Source organism: Acipenser ruthenus, chromosome 14 (assembly GCF_902713425.1).
Source record: "Acipenser ruthenus chromosome 14, fAciRut3.2 maternal haplotype, whole genome shotgun sequence".
Lineage (NCBI taxonomy): Eukaryota > Metazoa > Chordata > Actinopteri > Acipenseriformes > Acipenseridae > Acipenser > Acipenser ruthenus.
Genome location: NC_081202.1, coordinates 3977871 through 3999212, shown reverse-complemented (window position 1 = coordinate 3999212; position 21342 = coordinate 3977871). Strand labels below are relative to the sequence as shown.

Sequence of the window (21342 nt, the reverse complement as noted above, 5' to 3'; positions counted from 1 at the left end):
CAGTTCAAACATGTATTTTACTTTTCTTTCAGATTTCGTGCTGGCCATGCTAATTATATGTTTGTACATTTCACATTACTACTGTCTTCTACTTTATGTGAAAATAAATAAAAAAATACGTATTTGCTGTGAAGATGTCACACACATAAGGAGGGGTTATTGTTTTAAGATTAAACCTGATAAAGCCGTTTCAACCCCAAACATTTCATTTTTGAAATTAGTATCGAGTGCCACCTTTCTTTTTTTATTGCCTATTTTACTAAACACGATGGTCACAATGCATACGCTTTCAGTGCTTTTGAGCAGAACCCCAGGGTTAAGGTAAAACAAGTAATTCATTTTAGATCAGTGGCCAGAGTTTTTAAATCCCTTTTCAGGAACAGTGGCTTGACACCTGGTCCGGGTGACCTTAGTTTGAGGCAACTTTGCTGTATCAAACTGCAAATCTCCAGTGTGCCGTGCAGTCGCCTGAAACCCATTCTCAAGCCAGTGTCTTTGTGTTCCCTCAGCTTAACAGTTATGTTTTCTCTGCTAAGAGAAAGTTATAAGTATGCATGTGCAAGAAATTAAAAGTAGTACTTTGTATTTAATCATATCCTGATGTAACTATCACTATTTAATCATATCCTGATGTAACTGTCACTATTATCTGCTGTATTATTGAATTGTGGTTTGTCACACTTGTACTTTGCTTGAACAAAAGTTATTGTATTTCTTGCTCTTATTGTATTACTTGTATTGTAACACTTGAAATGTATTTGCTTACGATTGTAATTCGCCCTGGATAAGGGCGTCTGCTAAGAAATAAATAATAATAAAAATAATAATAATAGTGCAAGCAGTGTTGAGAATGAAAAGTAAAGCATTCTCTGGCAAGTTACATGAACACACAGCATGTCTCAGAAACAGGAATGGATCAAACGATGTCCCAGATGCAGTCAAAATCAGACACTTCTTTTGAAAAGCTGATATATAAAAAAACTTAACCTCAAGCAGTGAATGTATGCATATTACTGGTTATGTATTATGTGTTTAAGTAAACTTAATTATAATATTAATAATAATTAGAAAAAAATAATTACTTTTGACCTATGCAATTTACATGTAACTTTCAATTCTCTGCGTGGATGTCAGTATAATGAAGCAGTGTCTGTGGAAAGGATTAGAACAGCTGTATTGGACAGTGATGTTCTGTGCCACCTTGCCTGAACGCTGTTGTTTTTACCCCAGAGATACTACTGTATTTGATGTGGTGGAAGTCCAAAGAAATGATCCCAATACCTGTTTTGTGAGAACATATCCACATTACTAAACAGGAAAGCTGCCACCCTACACTTCATTAGGAGTCTACAACTATAATTATGAGCTGCACAAACCTTTTATAAAACACAATGCTTCAGGCTGCTCCAGTTACTGAAGACTGCAGGTTATAAAAGGCATATGATGTCATTGAAGAGGAGGAGGGGTTGGGCTAGTAAGAGTCTGCTGTATATTTGTATTTGATTGGACCTGCCTTAAATAAACAATATGTAGTAAATTAATTTACTACTCCATCATCCTTCAGTCTTATAAAGATGCATTTTGTTCTTTGTATTTTATCATCCAACAATTACATTTTTATGCAACCTTGGACAAACTAAATTTGAATTGTTTTTGTCTGCAGCATTGTATGTTAGAGTGCCCCTGTTGGAGAGTGAATGCTGGGGTGGATTTGCGCAGGAGTTTCTGCAGTCGATACACTATTCACCTTTAAGGAGTCCTCTGCAGCCATGGTCTTCCTTTCCAGATCAGTCATTTGGAATGCTGAGATGGATTTACGCAGGAGTTTCTGCAGTCGATACACTATTCACCTTTAAGGAGTCCTCTGCAGCCGTGGTCTTCCTTTCCAGATCAGTCACTTGGAATGCTGGGATGGATTTGCTCAGGAGTTTCTGCACTCGATAACACTATTCACCTTTAAGGAGTCCTCTGCAGCCGTGGTCTTCCTTTCCAGATCAGTCACTTTGGTGCACATGTAGAGCAATCAGTTAACTTCTGTGGTGTTTGCCGTTCATTAAACTTCCACAGTGTCCCTTTTTTCAATTGCAGTTTAGTATACAAAACATGCATTCACTATAATACCCCTTTGTATAGCACTGCCTACTTTTGAGTCAACTTGATTTCCTCGGTTTGTAATGAGATACTATAATTAACTTTTAAAACGGGCAAATCTCATCTACACCTCCTTAAGAACACTAGAGAAGTTAGATGCTACTTCAATACATGATTTACAAAGCCCAATACACACCCACACCTCAGAATATCCCTTCATAGTTTTTAATAATATGTTTCTGACCTTACTGTTAATTTATTTGTAGAACAATAATAAAGATGATGGTTGTCTGGCAAACAGTGCTGGGGATTTTAAATTCAGACTTGGGGGAATAAAACACACAAAGGCAGTGCACATCATGTCTATTACAATGTCAAATCTTTTTTTAAAATTCAGACTTGGGGGAATAAAACACACAAAGGCAGTGCACATCATGTCTATTACAATGTCAATTTTTTTTTTTTTTTATTGCCATGCTACAAAAAGAATTTTTAAAAAAAAAAAAAAAATGGTGTTGGCACTGATAACATCTGAAAAAGATGTAGCTATCCTAAAAATACAGACACTGTGGTTTTCTTAAATATGAACATTTTGGTACACTATATCCATACCTGAAAATGCAAACATCTAAATAAACTTTAACTTAAATGCTTGTACACTGATGTGGCCCAGCTAAACAAAAAATAAATTAAAACAAAAAAAAGTGTTGGTTACTTTTCTGCATAGTATTTATCTTTAACTTGCCCCAAAACACACCACACATATTAAGGAATGTTTACAGCTGAAATGAACCCAACATTCAGAGCTTACTTTGTCTAAGACTTTGTTTGGCAAGGGTATATCCTCATTTCATTTAAAATTACCATTGCATTGTTTTATTAAACAAATCTACTCAAACTACATTCATACACAGTTCCTATAGTTATGTTTAAGGTAGGAAGATATATATATATATATATATATATATATATATATATATATATATATATATATATATATATATATAATGCAAGTTAGAAGAATACACAATACATCTTACAATATAATACAATGCAAAGATAAAACCATGAAAGGGTGAACTTGAGATTCAGGATCCTATGAAAACATTTGACAGTTTCATACATAGCAAACAGTTTGAATTTGAATTACCAGTATGATACTGAGCACTACTGTGGTGTAACAGCAAGTCAATTAAAAAGAAACAATTGTTGGCTCAACAGTTTATAAAAAGCTCCAATTAATTCATTTGATTTTGCTTGCATGCATGTAAAGGGCTTTCAAAGCATGCCAGTCGTCCTCTGAAAACACAAGGTCTTTTGGGTGGAACTGAAACAAAATTGCACTTAATAAAACTCGAACCCTAGTTTTGGTACACATTCAGTTAGTTTTTCTGTACCGTCCTCTTGTCGTCTTCTTTGCTCATTTCAGAGATTTGGCAGTATATAAATGGAGATGCATTGCTACAGTAGTACCAAACAATGCAACACACAAATCTAAATTATTATAAAAAGTGTTGCATTTTAAAACAAAGCTGCACATTTTTTAAATTTTTTTTTTATTAACCAAACTGATTTACACCAGTAAGAGGGGTATATGACCAAAAATGTTACTGGCATTTCACTCCAATTCTATTGAATTAAATAGGCACTGAAAATGAATGATGTAAATAGCACATAATACAATAGTGTTATATGAATGACATGTACCTGCTCTACTTCAAATCCCTTTAAAGTTAACACAAAGTACACAGTGCAACTCCCCCTCTAGTTTAGACTCAAGGTTATATGTAGTTATTATATTTGGAAAGGGAAAACAAAAAACAAAAAGCAGCTGAAGCCCTGGTTGTCTTCAATTTTTTTTTTTTTTTGTATTCTTTAAAACTTAAAAAAAGAAAAAAAAAAAAGGTGCAACTTATAAAATAGTGCTTTCTAGGCTCACATAGGCAGGTCAGTACTATTGTGTCGTGTTTTTCTTGAAGTACCATCGTCTCGTGGCAGTGCTTTCTGCAAACTGGACATTGCAGCAGTCCGTTCTATGTCTATGACAGAGTAGAGCTCTGTTCGCCTGGTGGGAGTTTGGGGGAGAGGAGTGGTGGGTGTTTTGGGGGTCTGCGGGTTGCTGGAGTCACTGCCTCTTTCCATCTCAACCTCAATGTAGTTGAGCTGTCTGTGATCTAGACTGGGGCGCCTGAAGTCAAAGTTAAACACTGTTGGGGTGCAGTCCCGGCGCCTCGCAACCTCCGGCTTGTTGGCGCTTTGCGGAACGGTTACATTTTCTGTGTTGACATAGTTATGCATTGGGTCGAGGTTATTGTGATAGCCATTAAGAGCCGGCGTCTTTGGGACGAAACTATCCTCCTCCTTGCTTGGTTTCGAAACTTCCCACACAGGAGGCAGTGAGGGGAGGTTTTCATAGTTTAACAGAGCTGTCCTCCTCTGAGCAGAGTTGTTAGCGTTGTGAGAGTCCGAGCCGTTCGGCGTGGGAATCCTACCCCTTCGGGGAGGCGGCGCGCTAGGCAGGGAAAAGCCGTTCAGTTTCTCGTACGCCAGTTTGTTATTGGAAGAGGCCTCCTTGCGTTCGTCACTGTCGTAGCCAGTGTCCCAGTCTGTGGGGTTCGTGCCGGCACTGTCAGCAGACACTCCGTTAACACAACCCCCTGTAACCACAGCCCCGCCGCTAGCTTGGTCCTCAGCCCCGGTCTCTTCTTTCTCTTTCTCCATTAGTTGTCTCTGAACAGGCGTTGGTCCTAGAATAAACTTGACGCCCTCAGGCTCGAGCAAGACTTGGGGCTCCCCATCCTCTGCAGGGCACAAGTCCCCCTGCGCTGCCTGCCCGCCCCCGCCCCCGCCACTGCCAATGCTCTCAGTGTTGGAGAGCCGGAGCTCCAGGGGCATGTGGCTGCTGGGCCGGTTCCTCCGCTCCTCCTGCATCCCTGTGGTGTTCACGTACGTGTGGACCTAGGCAAGAACAGCAACACAGCAGTTAAAGCTTGGAAAGGAGCTCTGCTTGGACAGCTCAAAACTCATATTTCATATTCAGAGCAGTATTACAAGTTCTCTGCATTTTTTTATCAATACAAAAAGCTTGGTCTCATGGAATGAGAAAGTAGTCCACGTGTATACTCTACCACAGGTATCATGCATTTCAAATCTTACCAAGAATTCTCACTTTCTGATGAGATATTACTGTTTGACAGCCAAGTAAAGGAAAGTGGTGGGACTCGGGTTAAAATATCCTGATTACCTTTCACCACTAGAGGGGGGAACAAACTACACAATGTTAATCAAGTAGTATCAGAATAGAAGTGCAATTCAGATATTAAGTTACATTCCATCACTTTTGACAGCTTACTGAAACAAATATATCTTTTATGACAAACAGCATGTGTAGAAAAACTGATGAGATTATTATTAAGACTATTGGAATGTTCAAAGCATTAAGATAATTGGCAGATATTAGTCCTTGCATTTAATCATTTGCATTTACAGAGTGTCCTCTCTTACTTGTTCATCAGCTACCAATAAGAGATGTGTGGACTCCTCCCCCACGGAAGGAAGGCGGGCACTTCCTACAGACGGGTGTCTGCTCGAGGGGCGTGACGAGGCATCTCCACATGAAGGGTACCGTGGGCATCCATTGGGTAGACTTGGGGCAGCAAAGCCAGGGGCTGCAATGAAAAAAGTATTTTAATAACTGAGCCTATCAAGTATCGTGCAGCCAGAAAAAAAAAAAAAAAAAAAGATATAAATAAAGAAATAAATGATGCAGGAAATATTCCTTCATCATTACAATATATTTTACTGTGCAAGTCAGATAGCAGACTAAAGAGGGAGCAGAGTAAATGTAGGCAAACCCCACTTTGACAAGCATTATTTGTCACTAGTAAGCAAGCATGCAAACAACCCCACCCCCCCACCAACAAAAACATGATAACTTAATTTCATAAATTGATTACAACACAACTATTCCTTTGTAGCCTTGCCCTGTCATGATTACCCCCCCTGATAACCACCCATCATTCGCTTAGACCGATTAGCAGCAAACCACATCTCTCATTGGCTGCATCACATTCCATACAGATGGCAAAATTCAGATTACAATAGTGTGGCCTTGGCGTAGTTCATGGCTTTGTAAGAGTTTGTTATAGATTCACATTCTCCTATCCTGTCTGCCCGGCCCCCTGCCTAGCAGTTTAATTCCACACCACCTCTGTGCTAGCAGAGAAGGACAGAGGCAGAATGCTTCATTATCAGTGGCTCAGTGCAGTGGTTCTCAAACTGGGTTCTGGCGACCCCCACTGGGTCCACAAAGGTTACCCAGGCAGTCTCCAGAATATTCTTGTACAGTGTTCTTTCACTGCAGTGGTGAGATAGGCCTTTTACAGAAGATATACTTAAATTGTACAGAAAGTAGTCTGATTGTTGTAGTGAGAGGCTGGACTTGGTACACATTTACATTCACTGTGGTAAGGCATCATTTGTGCCTGCGATTTGCATTAGTTTTCAATTGGGGGATCCCCTGCCTTCAGGACACTTACTGGTGGGAGTGCGGGGTGTCCTGGGAGCTTCCAAGTCTGTCTGGTTGTGGTTTCGTTCCATTACTGGCTCTTCCACAACACTTATGCTATTGTTCTGCATGATTTCCTGCAGCATGTTGAATATCTCTTCTGCACGAGCACATTTAAATGCAAATATTCCTATTAAATAAAAGAAAGAAAAAAGTACATTTAATTTGAAGCTACCAACTGTTCACTCTCACACAATCACAAGTCACAAGAAAAACAAAAAGTTTAATATTGTAAAACCTGGATTATCCAAACAGACCCGCTCTGGCAAATTCTATGGCAATGCTGTTCTGCACCGTTGCCATAGAAAAAAAAGTCACTGCTATTTACAGTACTGCTATCTATTTAAATCATATTTATTTTAATGTACAGGGTTATTTCTGGGAATGCCAAAGCAACACTTTACTGTAAGAATTAGTGTATATGAACAAATTCTGTGTATATGATTTTACTAACAACCCCCTGCCCATATAGTTTGGATAATAGAGGTTTCACTGTACTAAGAACTAACCACACTTCCAACACCTGATGTTGAGATGCGTTGCAAAAAACTGATAACTCAAAACATAAAAAAAAACACTAAATCATAAAGTGAGTTTCTATCATGGCATATCAATTTTTCCACCATACCCTCAATTTTGTAATAAAAAAACACAAGCATACACACCACAGCACAAGTTTAAACAGTTCGGCAATTTTTCACATGAAACACAAAACAAAAAAAATGAATACTTATGAATTTCAATACAAAACTGTGTGTCAGACACAAAAAACACATCCAGCTACAACACTGTATGTCTGCTCAGGGGAAATCAGAGCTCAAAGCACACAGCTATACCAGTGGACTGCCCAGTATTGTGCCTCTTTGCTATGAAGAGCAGAGGGAGCTTGACTTACCAGTGCAAGCACAAGAAACATCTCCAGTCCCAGATCTCACTTGTTCTTCCTTTTGCAAGCATTAAGTTAAAGTTGACATTCTCATATTAACAATGAAACTACATTGATGTAAATAAATGAATAAAAAGGTGTATCGATCCCTTTTACTGAGCATCAAGAAACCCAAAGCACCCACACTTAACCCAACAAGCCTAGTCAAAAAGAAGTCTTAATGCCATATTCAACACTTGCAATGTTAATGCTCACTGAGGTGTGCTTTCTCAACAGGAAAATCCATTCATTTGGCACACTTACAGTAAGTGAGCACGACACTAAAGTGTTATTTCTGAGTAGGGCTGGTAATATCTTGACAGAAGTGGAAATGCTTCTCATATCCAATAGAAGTGAATTCCAAAGTGTAAGAGCAAAGCAAGTAAAAGACAGTGGAAGTACAAACAGAAATGAATCAAAGATGCTCTGCAGGAATCAACCAATCACTGTTTAGGATGTGTCAGTCTTGTTCTGTGTCTACAATGGATGTCATCTTGTGCATAGCACATACTGCATAGTTTTGATAACTTGTGTATGGGGTGTGCCTTCTCATAACAGAAAACATTTTGCACAGTTTGAGCAGCCGGAATCTCTCAGCATCGCCTCACACTCAAACTGCACAAGGCGACATCTCTTATAGCAGTAAGAGAAACATAACGAGACACATCGTACTGACGTAACAAAACTGCTCCTCAACAATGTGTGCACGGTTAGTAATGTCATTTCCAACAAATACAAGCCTATTGCGTAATCACCGGGTTAGCAAGAAATGACCCAACAGTGATAGAAACTTGCCTTGCACATTCCTGGGCAAATCTTTATTTGAAAATGTTAGAATGTAAAACAATATATAAGATATCAACCTTAGTTTTAGTATTTCAGTGGGGGGAGCAGGGGGGGCTGCATCATGAACTTTATAGACTGTGAAATTCAACCTGTTAATGTTTTGCTGAAAAATAACATTTCCATTAAGTATTTATAATTATTACTTTGGTGAAAATTATTAATGCAAGCGCATGATAAATCTGTATTTATCATGCATTTACGCAAACCTAGTTCTCCAATGAGCAAGAGAGCATTAGATGTTTATATACATTCACATGGATAATTGCTGTAATTAAACCATTACTTCACGTATGAGCCACTTTCTGAGGGCGTCGGCTCTTTGAAAACCAAAAAGCGCAACATTGACTTCATATTAAGTCTGTAGAAACACATTTCCAGTTCAGCACCTTGCCCAGTCTGGCACCTGCGGCCGCTCTCGAAGGAGAAGAGATTGGAGTCGTATCCGTAGCGACGGAGGCAGAGGTAGGGCCATCTGACAGCCTCGCGCTTGCGGGTATGTAAAATCAGTTCCGCCTCCGTTAGCTCCATTATGCCAGAACCCAGCTCGTTCCCATCATCGTCCACATTAATCACCTTGGAATACAAAAATACATAAGAGAAACACATGGGAAAATGAACTAGCACAGGCAGCATAGCGTTGATGCTTTCCACACAACACACTGCACACATACAGGTAGACAATATTCACAGTCTTCAGTGAAAGGACTCCTTTTCATTGCACGGCAAAAAAAAACACAAATGCGTAACACAAAACAACTACCAAAAACACCAAGATCCCTGTACACAGACACACTGAACAGCAGACAAGCCTGCTCACAGTTGAACTTGTTTACAATCCTTTTACAGCATTATGTAATTCCGGCTGGAACTTAACCACGGACCCACCTTGAACTTGCTTTGATGGTTATCTGGGAGAGATTCTTTATCTGGACAGCTACAACAGCTACCCATGGCTTCTTTAGAAGACCATTTGATCTCTGGGTAGGAAGAGAGTAAAAAGAAAAAGAAAAGCATTCAGGAAAGTTACATTTACAATGCAGTGTGGACCAGCTCTCTAATATTGTATTACAACGACTCTGGAATTACACTGCATTTGAATTAGGCTAAAATATATATTTTTGATCTTTTCATGAACCTGATTTCATCTGACCAGTCAGGGCATGCATTTCTTGCCTAGAAGATGTCATTTTTAATGATGTTCTTTGTGTTTTAGCTTTAGAGTAGCTTTTCAGCTTTAAAACAAATGCACCAACCCCAGCCAGTGCATTCTGTTGCAACTGCGATGGAGGTTTAAAATGGGGATCGCATGTGTGATCTGCCAGATTTCAGCACGGCATATTTAAACAGTATAGCTGCCCTGGAAACACACGGTTTAAAAATGATTGGCTTATGACAGAATTTCTAAATGACTTTCAAAATGATGGTATGTGAAAGAAAACCAATATATTCATTGAGTCTGGAATAAACACCCTGCTGTACACAAGCGTGATTCTCTCTTGTTTAAATATAACTGGATAGGGTACAGGTGTTTGCTGGTCACAGCTGGTGGCTTGCTGGTTCAAGCTAGTTCTGCTGTTTAGGAGACTTGGTGATGATTAAGGATCTGGTTAAACTGGTCCAACAAAAAAAAATAGATTAATTAAACATCCCTTAAATGTAAAAGTTCTAAGGTAAATTGATTACGGTCCATGATCATTCGATTTGCTGTACGTTTTGCCTGGGATTTGATATGCCTGCTAGTATGTGCTCCAATTCCTAACTCTTGCAATAAAGATCTGCAGCTCACTAGCAGTTGCTGGAATACTCAGCATGGTTAACCCTTTGCGGTCCATTGTCGGACCTGGTCCGACATTGCAATTATTCCTATCAGGTCCATTGTCGGACCCTGTCCGACATCATCAAAAAAACACAAAAAACAGGTTTCTAGTCGTTTTTTCTCCGGAAAAAGCCGAGAAAACCATTCAATGGCCGAGTGGGAGCAACAGGAGCCGAGACAAGCTGATAAAAAAAACAAAAAAAAACAAAGGCATATCTCATGAATAGTCATACATGCCCCTGGCATTACATAGGGGCGGTCATAAGGAAACAAGCTGGCTGTTATTGAATCAGCGCTGAATCAGCGACTATCACGGAACGGACATTTGCAGAGCTTTTTTGAGATGTTATAGTAATAAAATAATGACTTGGATTGCATTATTGAGGAGTTTGGTGATAAAACAAGTGATCAGGATATGATTGATCGGTACGTACGACTATTATTATTATTATTTATTTCTTAGCATATGTGAAAGCGATAGCGAACGAAAGGGTGGGGCGGGGCTGGATGCCTAGTGAGTGCTTTGTTGATATGCAGGGCCTTTTAAACCCGTTTGACTGTGGAAAAAAAAAACTTTTAAACAGCGCGTCTAAAATTAACTGCGCGTGTGAAAATAAATTGGAACGGACGCGCCTGTAGTGCACTTAATAAATGGACTGCAAAGGGTTAATCTGGAGAAATTAATTTACACAAATATTTGACTACAGTAATAGGTAATCAGTCAATACAAAATGAAAGTATTTTGAAAGCATATTTGACCATGAAAAAGCCCATCATGAGGCTCACATACAGCAAGTGGCAGGCATTATAAGCTGCCTACCTAGATCTGGCCATTAATGTTCCTGGTTCCCTCCACAGCAGCTGGATTTCATTCATGCTTCACAATGTCATGGCGCCACCACACTTAGGATGCCTTATAACCTGCAAAGCAAAAGAGAAGAGGAGATTGAGTGCCGATTCCCCAATCACTAATGTAAAAAATACAGGAAAACTGCTTGCTTTACTGTAACAATTTAAGAATTTTTATTTCAGTTCGGGGGCCCTGTTCACTTCCCACTCCCAAACTAAGAATCACTTGTATTTCCTTTACAGCCCATATTCAACAATACTCTGCGATTCACCAGCTGCTTTGAACAAAGTATATTAGGTAGAACAAGGTAATACTAGGACAATAGTGCGTTGTCAAATCTCAAATCTCTCTTTTCCCCCCCACCAAACATTTATATTGTATGACCAAAAACAACAAAATCAGCTTGAGTTATATTGTGCAAAAAGATTCTGCAAACTTAATATTAGTTTTCCAATGCAAACACAGTTCACCAAGACACCCACGTCTCATCTTAGCAGCAAGCTCCATTATCTCCCCTACAGTCACAATATTAATTACAGTCATTTTCTGTATTGAATACATTTTGTCCACAATTGTGAACACGGGACCCAGAGAGGGCACTGTATATAGTTCTGGCATACAAATGCGTATTCAACCCCCTGCAAAGGGGTAGATTCCCTTCAGTAAGGGGCATGTTTCTATTGCCATGTCCAGGTTTACAGGACTTTGGCCACGCTCTTAAAGACAACAGCAAACGCATTGCAACACGTTTCATTTGTGTAAAGCTGGCTTGCTTATCATCCTCAGCCAGGCTGTAAATCTACTGTGTGTTTAACATGTACTGTACATGTGAACCTTATTGTGCAAACGGACGTGTATTTGTTTAAACTGGCATACAATTTCAAATGTATTATTATTATTATTTTTTTTTTAAATGCACTGTAGTAGGATGTATTTGTAACTTTGTTTAACTATTTTTCAAAATGTCACATAACCGTATTAAAATACTGTCAAGGTGTGCGATGTACAAATACACAAGCACAAATGAAAGGGGTGGGGCACCATATCATCCAAGGCTCACTCATCATTACTACAACTAATATTATAACCTATTTGTTATGCAAAGTGATTTTAAAAATCAAAACAAAGACTGCTGAAATAGAAATGACAAACACAAATAAAATCAAAACTCAATTGTCTATAGGTTCTGACTACAGCAAACATGATCACGAGGGTCCTGCATTTTAGGCAACCTGCAGCGACTCCAGTTACAGTAATCAAATTCACAATTAAGAAATCAACACATTACGCTTTGACTAATTAGAAAAAAAAAGCTAATTATGATGAGTATAGATGATAACTGAATAAATTGATACATTAAATCAGAAATGGACAAATACCTCCCATATGCAAAAGAAAATGGCAGTAGAATGACAATGAATTTTGGATTAAAGCTGAAGAATTATTTCCCAATTTAACACGAAAGGCTAAAATATATTTGTCAGTTGTTACCAATTTTGTAGGTGCTGAAAGAAGTGTTTCTTCTTATGGCCAAGTTTTTACAGAACAACGTCAATCTATGAAAGAAGGCAGGGTTAACCAACTGACGATGCTTAAGTTTAATAGCAACATTTAATGCATGGGACATTTTCTTTCATGAAACTGAGTGACACTTAATGTGCTGCTTGCAAACAACCTTGCATCATTATCATTATTATTATCATCATTATTATTATTATTATTATTATTATTATTATTATTATTATTATTATTATTATTATTATTATTATTATTAATAATAATATATTTGTAATATATATATATATATATATATATATATATATATATATATATATATATATATATATATATATATCAATAAGTGGTTTAATTAAGCAGACTACATGACCACCTTGTGGTGGGAGGAATGAAGTGCAGCCTAAGAATGCAGGTTGCGTAAAACGCAGGGCCCTAATTGATCACAAACTAATAGAGAGCTCTCGGTCTGCGATTGAGGGAGATTTCAACACTACTCCTCCCATCTGTAATTATGGCAGGAATGTAACAATGTCTGTGTTATTATTTCACCATGCTCTACCAATTACAGTCCACTAAAACCTGTTTCTATTACACCCCAGTACTTGTTTTACAAAAATACATTTGGAATGACCTTTGCTGCTGTAACGGTGTTTGCCACTCCTCCTATTTTTGTGTCGTCTGCAAATTGAACAAGTTTGCTTACTATACCAGAATCCAAGTCATTAATGTAGATTAGGAATAGCAGAGGACCTAATACTGATCCCTGTGGTACACCACTGGTTACCTCGCTCCATTTTGAGGTTTCTCCTCTAATCAGTACTTTCTGTTTTCTACATGTTAACCACTCCCTAATCCATGTGCATGCATTTCCTTGAATCCCTACTGCGTTCAGTTTGAGAATTAATCATTTATGCGGGACTTTGTCAAAAGCTTTCTGGAAATCTAAATAAACCATGTCATATGCTTTTCAATTATCCATTGTCGATGTTGCATCCTCAAAAAAAATCAAGCAGGTTAGTTAGACATGATCTGCCTTTCCTAAAACCAAGCTGACTGTGTCCAAGGATACTGTTACCATATAGATAATTTTCCATTTAGGATTGTATTATAGTTTCCATAAGTTTACATTCGCTTCAGCGAATATGTTAATAATGGGCAGGCGCTCTATAACGGGGCAAGACATGTCTTCAGAATACCCTTTCAGTGCGCTGTGATCAGAATACAGCCATAAGAGTTTTAGTTTATAGACAGTAAGAGTTTACGATGTTTGTGTTAATAAAAGGTTTTTAAAACACACTTTTCATGTCTTTTCCTTAACTATATAAAATAGGTAGTAAATGAAAAAATGGTTTAAATCAATGATTTAAAATCAACTTGTTTTAAATCAGCCAACCCTGATTCAGATTAAAGAAATGATCAAATGAAAGAACAAAAAATACTTTTCAATTAAAGAGCGGCTCATGCAGCTATTAGCGAAGGAACTAAAGACAATCAATTGCTGTTTTTTTTACCATCGTTATTTTTTTTATTATTATTATTATTAAAGATGCTTCCTGCAAGCAAAGTTTAAAACAGACGTACAAACCACTGTCAGTTAGTTATATCTATAATCTATAAAATACAATGATTATTCGTTCATTTTTGACTACCAAATACTTCTTTCACGGTGCCGTAACCATCACAATGCATGGGACTATTTTGCACGCTACTTTTGCATACGTATCTGCAACACTGTCAACACCACAGGCCCTCAAGCAGGGGCTGTTGAAGCAGCAGTTTGAAGTTGTTTACCCGTCACTCTTCAGAAAATACAGAGAAACACTATTGGAGTATGAAGGAGAAAAACCCCAGATCACAAAAAAGGGAAATGGCATTCTAATGAAGTAGCTAGTAAAAGCAAAATTCATATGTAAAGAAATTTACTTAGTTCCATTACTGGTGCTGACCAATAAAGACAGGAAATAGAATAGAGCATTGTAAAGAATATTGAAGACAATTTAGCGACAGTGTTGCGTCTTTACAGCCAAGAAACCCCAATCATTCAGGAACCAAAACAAACAAACAAACAAACAAACAAAGTCACATGACCCCAACATGGCAGTCATCTTCAGTCACAGGTCAAGGGGCACGGCAAAGAAGTTTGCAACCACAATGGTTTCTGAGATACCTGCACTTGGAAAAGCAGCAGCTGGGCTGACCAGTGTACATGTCAGCTCCCCTCCCCATGTCAGGAAATGTTTTCAAGTAGCAGATCTGCACAGAGGCAACACGCATTCAAGCACTAAGACCCCCCCCAAACAAGATGGAATTGTTTTGTTAACTATTCTTACTGTCCATTTCAATTTCAAGTACTCTCTTTGAGACAGATGGACTTCAATTAAGGGCTGAAAAACAAACTAACAAAATAAATAAAATAAAGCTTTCAGAATAACAAACTGTTCTGACCTTACTAGCCCTGGTGCCTAACATACTGAAGCACTAAATAACAACTCGCTCTTCAAAGCTACTGGGAGTATACAGTGGGCCAGCACAGTGTGTTCAGAACAACAGGAACCCGTGACGACCACGCACTGATCCAGCAATGAGATCCACAGTCAACAAGGATCTGGCTTGCCATAAACTCCACACACACACACACACACTGCAAGTCTGAATGACTGAACTGCCTTATAGTAACACTCATCCGTACAGGAACATCTCTGCACCATGAAACCAGTCTGTGAACTCAAATCTCACCTCGTTCCCATATCAAACTGGGGCTGCAGCCGGTCCCATCGGCAGTCTACGATCTATAAAGCACGTCCGCAGTTGAAATTACAAAAGAAAACTAAAACAAGCTTTACTAATGCTATTATTTGTTTATTTAGCAGACACCTTTATCCAAGGAGACTCTAGGTGCTTTCACACAGAGGGGTTAGGTGGTTCAGAGACGGCACTGAACTGTCAAAACTGCCTATGTGAAAGGCTATACCGCCACTGATAGGCTCTTACGCGCAGATAGGTAAGAGGCGTGCATGCAGTGCTTAATTTGTGCCGGGGCATAGCGCCGGTACCTCTAGTTAAAAATCTCATAAAATGCTTTATTTTTAAAATCTCAACACAGTTGTATCAAGTCTGCAAGTTCTTGTGTGCGCGCTAAAGAGAGACAGTCCGCTGCCACGTTTGTAGCCTACTTTAAATTACTTTACGATTTCAGCTTGAGTGCCTTTAAGTAAGTTGACACTGGCTGCAACTCTATTGTCGTTTATTTATACACAAATAAGCTTACTTGATTTGAAAAACGTCACAGACGATACAAGCAACTTCTTACACTACTTAGTTTGATTAAATGAGAAAGTACACAACAAAATATTAAAACTCAAAATTAAATTTCAACAAACGGCAACTTTAATGAAAAAACAACATTGTACCCTACTTCAATAGGAACATTAGCCTGCTATATTATATTAAACCAAAATAACAAAAATAATAACAATCTGGTTCTCTTGCCTTTTACAATGAATATAATTAAATGAATAGAGAATAAGAGCATACTAAGTTAACAACTACCTAGCCTAAGTTTTAATTAATCGTTTTTGTAATCTACCAGCAGCTTCTGTTGCATACACATCGCTGATAATAGTGCAGACCGTGGGTCAAACCAATGTTCATGTTGGGGAGCATATTTTTTTTTCATCAATGTCGCCCTCCTGGAGTGCCTCTGAATGCCTTTTCATTTGTTTGTTTTTTAAACCATTTAAATGCAAAACCGTAACAAAACATGTATATAGGCTTTTTTATTTTTTAATTATTTGTCCTGTGGTTACGTTTAATTCATTTCTCTGCACACACTATTACTTTATATACAATGTAGAATACGTGATTGTAAACATCTAACACAAGTACGTACAATACTCTTTCAAGGAAACGTGTTACGATTTTGAATATGCTCTTCTTAGGGTTGGTATTGTTGTCAATGCTTGCGTCCCAGCACCTCTTTCTTTACAGATTAAGCTCTGCGTGCATGCGTTAGTTCTTGTCAGTGTTTCAGATTGCACGAGAACAATCTGTTGATTGACAGATTTGAAAGTTGTACTCGCGCGATCTCTTTGGCTGTGTGAAAGGGTTGCAAAGATTGCGCAATTTCATGTGAAATGGTATTTTACACAATCATTAAAACGTTTCAGAGATGGCACAGTAGCTGCATTTCTGTGTGAAAATGATGTTAGAGACTAGCAAGCAGAACTGGGCTGGATGAAACAGGCTGTCTGAGGCACGAGACACCCAAGCAGTGTTAAAGCTACTCTTAGACAAAGGCTCACACAAACGTATCCCTGGTTCTAGATTGCATTTGTTTACCCCTTATTAACCTTATCACTCATATGTGAGGGTCCAGGATACAAAATAGTTAATATACTGGTTTGCCAAAAGAATGGCCATACTGTAAGTAGTAGCTCCCAGCGCATTGTTCCAGGGGAATAGGCAGATCTTTTCCAGTTTTTAAAGTGTCTGATTTGGGGGCCTGCAATGAGTCTGCTACTTGTTACAATTCATGGGTGACATTTGCAGTTTCAACCTGTTGTAACCCGCTTGCAGCCATCCCCTTTCCGATGGGACTTGGCAGAAACGCCCGGGAGACCATTCCGAGGGGGACTTTGGTCAATGCAGCCACTGAGATGCTTCTACTGTCCCATCAGTGTTGCTGGTTACAGTAGTTCCACACAACTTTGAATTACCCATGAAGTAAAAAATGTCACTTTCCACGTTGCACAAGGCACACTAGGCAACAAGGTTGTATCCTTGCTACTGTAACTTCTTTTCATACATATTGCTTTTTTGCTTTAAAAAATTAATTAATTAATGGGCACAGTTCAAACAAACAACTCAAATGCTTTCTTATTTTCCTTGAAGAATCAAGCAGCACACATTCTTTACACTATTCCTGATTCGCCTCTGAATGTCTTGTGTCATTAAAAGGCCCAATATCATGGCAAGGTGCCAGCGTTAGGCCAGCAAGATATTTTTATTGAACAGAAAGAACCGATTCTGTGAGCACAAGCTGCAGTGAGTTACATTTCCACCCAGAATAACAACCTGAGATTTAATGCTTGCATAAAAATCCAGAGGAAGAAACTGTAAACGTCTACAGTATAGTACAGCAGACTGGGAATTTTGCAACCACCAAAACTTAATAAATAATTGTGTGTTGCCTGGGACATATTGTTGACTACTGGTCATAGTGTACATTCTCATTTTGACCACAGCTTCTGTGCAGAGAGGTACACCCACACATTCAGCCTAATAGGGCTGGTTTGGATTTACAACAACAACAACAACGTTCCAAAGGAACAGCGCCTACTTTCACTAGCAAAAACACTCTAGAAATGTCATTTCTCTATGTTCCTGAAGACTAAAAAATGCCTTACATTAAACAAGCCTGAACTGTTGGGTCCTAACCTGGAAGGGCAAAAAAAGCAGGGATGGAAATAAGCTGCACAGCAACATCTTTTTTTTTTTTCTTTTTAAAGAAAATACTATCATATTGATGTACAATTGAATCAAGACAATTGACACTTACCATTGAATTTGATGTTATGACCCGGTCTCTATTCACCAAATAGAAATGACTGAAAAATTGTGTGTATGACAAATTGTGTGCACGTAGTATAAGAAACCCATGTCCGAGTGTGTCAATAACGCACGGCCCCAGCAGCATCATGAAACAATACTGCAGATCACCATGTCCGAGTGTGTCAGTAACACACGGCCCCAGCAGCATCATACTGCAGATCACCATGTCTGAGTGTGTCAGTAACGGTCCCAGCAGCATCATACTGCAGATCACCATGTCTGAGTGTGTCAGTAACGGTCCCAGCAGCATCATACTGCAGATCACCATGTCTGAGTGTGTCAGTAACGGTCCCAGCAGCATCATACTGCAGATCACCATGTCTGAGTGTGTCAGTAACGGTCCCAGCAGCATCATACTGCAGATCACCATGTCTGAGTGTGTCAGTAACGGTCCCAGTAGCATCATACTGCAGATCACCATGTCCTGCTGTCCATCCACAGCATGTATAAAACAGCATCAGAACAATCAATGCCAATGCATAGTTTCAGTGTAAAAGTGTCAATGCCAGTATTGGTTGTACCAAGGAAAAGTAGATTACTATGACATCAGTACATATAATAAAATCTAGATTTGGTTACTCAATAACGTGTTACAAGGAATGTCCATACAAAGTTTCATCTCGGCTCGGCTCTGTTGGAAAGTTATGTGAAGTTGGCAGTTTGCAGCACCTTTCACAACCCTGGCCAGATGTAAGCAAATTAAGACAATTAAGCACATCTTATGAAGGGAAAAAATGTACCAAAAGATTTTTAAAAACATGTTTTTAAATAGCTGCTCAGTGGACCACATTTGAGTTACATGTATTAAGCCATGTCAGTAACCGGAAACACTTCCAGTGCTGCGTGTACCATACTGAAGCAGGGACCCAATAGCACAGTATAAAACACACAGTTACATTAGTGTCTGTCAAACCCAGCAGGAGGACTGGAACACCACACTTACCGGAATGCCAGTCTTTGGGCAGTACTCCTGAATCCCAGCTTCAGGGAGAGAATCGAGGCACATTTGGATCCAATTTAAAGTGTCAAACTGCTTCATCAAAAGGCCTTATTTTTCAAATAAAAATGTCTACCTACAGTCCTAACGCCTGTAGAACACACCAAATAATTAAAAATCTGCCAGTTTGTGAAACCCAGCATAGAGAATTATTAAAAAGGGACATTTTGCCTTTAAAAGCAAATGACAGACCAGCTGACAAAGCATGTCATGTTTTCATACTGGAGTTCAAATGAAAACATTCAGCACAGTGGACCGAACGTACCCGGGGGCACAGAATCCTACCAATGTAACCACTCTGCAGCAGCTTCTCACCAGCAGATAGTAACTGCACTTTCTCAGGTGCATATCGGAGAAACAAAAACAGAGGAGACATTTGATTGGCAGCTGGCAGTTGGATGGTACAGGCATTTTTGGGAGTATCTGTAGCTTTTATTCAGGAGGTCAAAGTTACCACACACTTGGTCTAAACATATCACTGTGCTGTGGGAATGTGAGGATTGTTAAAAGCAAGTACATTGACCAGTAGGGGTCTCCGCAGCACGACTATATGAACTATTCCTATCCCGAGACGATGTTCCTTCCTATGCCCTGTGGGGGGTGCAAAGGCCAATGCAGCTCTCCCTGTGGGCCCCCAGCCAAGGTCAGGATTCGAACCACGCTTCACTAGCAGAGACTGTGCTTTTATTAGGGGAGCCACTGGGTTACTTGCATTACATTGCAGGTGCATCTTCATTCAACTCTGATACGAGTAGTCCAGTTGAAAGGACCTCCTACAGTACTTACTGCACACACTATCCCAGATGGTGCTGCACTAGACTGCACTGTTAACAGTACACAATTGCACTCTGTTGGGCATTGAACCTTCTATAAACTGCACTTAAATTATTTTGTTTTCACTGACAGTCTACATGTTGATTTATCACTGACTAACATTACCATATCATTCTGACACAATTACTAGAAGTCAAGTTACAGTGCTTGAGTCTCTGTCACCGTTCAGCCAGAGAAAGGAGCCATTGATTTTACACCTCACACAGTGACAAGCTGTAAACTTGCAGAAGTAGTGCTGAAGACAAGAAAGGACAAAGCACAGAAAGCTGCATTAACACAGCATCCTCAAAGAATCTCACACCACAGTACAAGTCATTCTGGGGCCACTGCCTTCTGCATGTAGCAGGAGTTTAAAATATTGCAATGTCACAATGCAACGTCTTCTAAAACTTTAGCCTCTTAAGAATGCTTTTCGTTCTCTTCCGAAGGACAGGGGTGTAGAGGCGAGGGGTTTCTGAACTGCATTATACCCTGTTACTGCAGGGAAGCAGCTGAACATTGGTTGCGAGTCCAACCTGACTCATAGTATTGGCATTTGGGCAGCTCTTCACTGTCACTGAAAGTCATTACAAATATATTTCTAAGGAATTGTAAAAAGGGATTATGTTAACCATATTGGAAAATGTGAGTTAGAGTTGGGTTTTGGGAGTCAGGGCTGAAGTACTGTGTTGTATTGTTGTTTTTCTTGCATTGTGTTGTCCAGGGTCTGTTACCTAGTAGAGCTGAACTCACTTCATTCTTTTTCAATCTATTCGGATCCAGAACCTGGTTTCAATCATATCCTTAATTATTACAACTTGTTTAATTAAGGGCCTAGTTAGTCCCAAGGCCCTGGACTGGAAGGGACAAGCGAGTACAGTGGATCTAGAATACTGATGCACTCTGTGATAGAAACTAGTTCAGCATTAAGCAATGTTAGCAACTAACCAAGTCAAATGCAACAGTGATTACACCTCAAATGGATTTAAAACTGGTTTCTGTTTAAGGCACGAAAAAACAAAGCGTAAAATAAAACTGAATACAAGCAAACAGTCTCCAGATGAGTTTTCACTTGATTTAGCTGCAGTAATTAGGTAGTACTCCTGTTACACAAGCAATTCAGAGAAAAAGGACAGGCAAACCCCACGCAATTTATACAAGCGCATTACTGGAACTCGATAGGATCTACAAAACTCAACACACAGTAGCAGTTTCATAAACAGGACTAGACAGGCACAACACAGTGAATGCAGTGCAGCATGGGAAAAGCAGAACTATTTAAAACACCAAGGACAGATTCTGGACTATG

General features: G+C 39.1%; 1 protein-coding gene across 2 annotated transcripts in view; it reads right to left on the bottom strand.

The window, feature by feature from the left end:
• Positions 1 to 2594: 2594 nt before the first annotated feature.
• The window catches only part of LOC131697386 (fibroblast growth factor receptor substrate 2-like), a 29050-nt gene continuing 10302 nt past the window's right edge, over positions 2595 to 21342 (bottom strand). The window contains exons 2-7 of one of the 2 annotated variants that reach the window (XM_058985600.1): positions 11066 to 11166; positions 9315 to 9406; positions 8816 to 9002; positions 6630 to 6788; positions 5596 to 5759; positions 2595 to 5049 (exon numbers count right to left, since the gene is read on the bottom strand). In XM_058985600.1, coding sequence (XP_058841583.1) covers positions 4027 to 5049; positions 5596 to 5759; positions 6630 to 6788; positions 8816 to 9002; positions 9315 to 9380 — 1599 coding nt within the window. In that variant the 5' untranslated portion in view covers positions 9381 to 9406; positions 11066 to 11166 and the 3' untranslated portion in view covers positions 2595 to 4026. The other variant, XM_058985601.1, reaches the window with a different exon arrangement.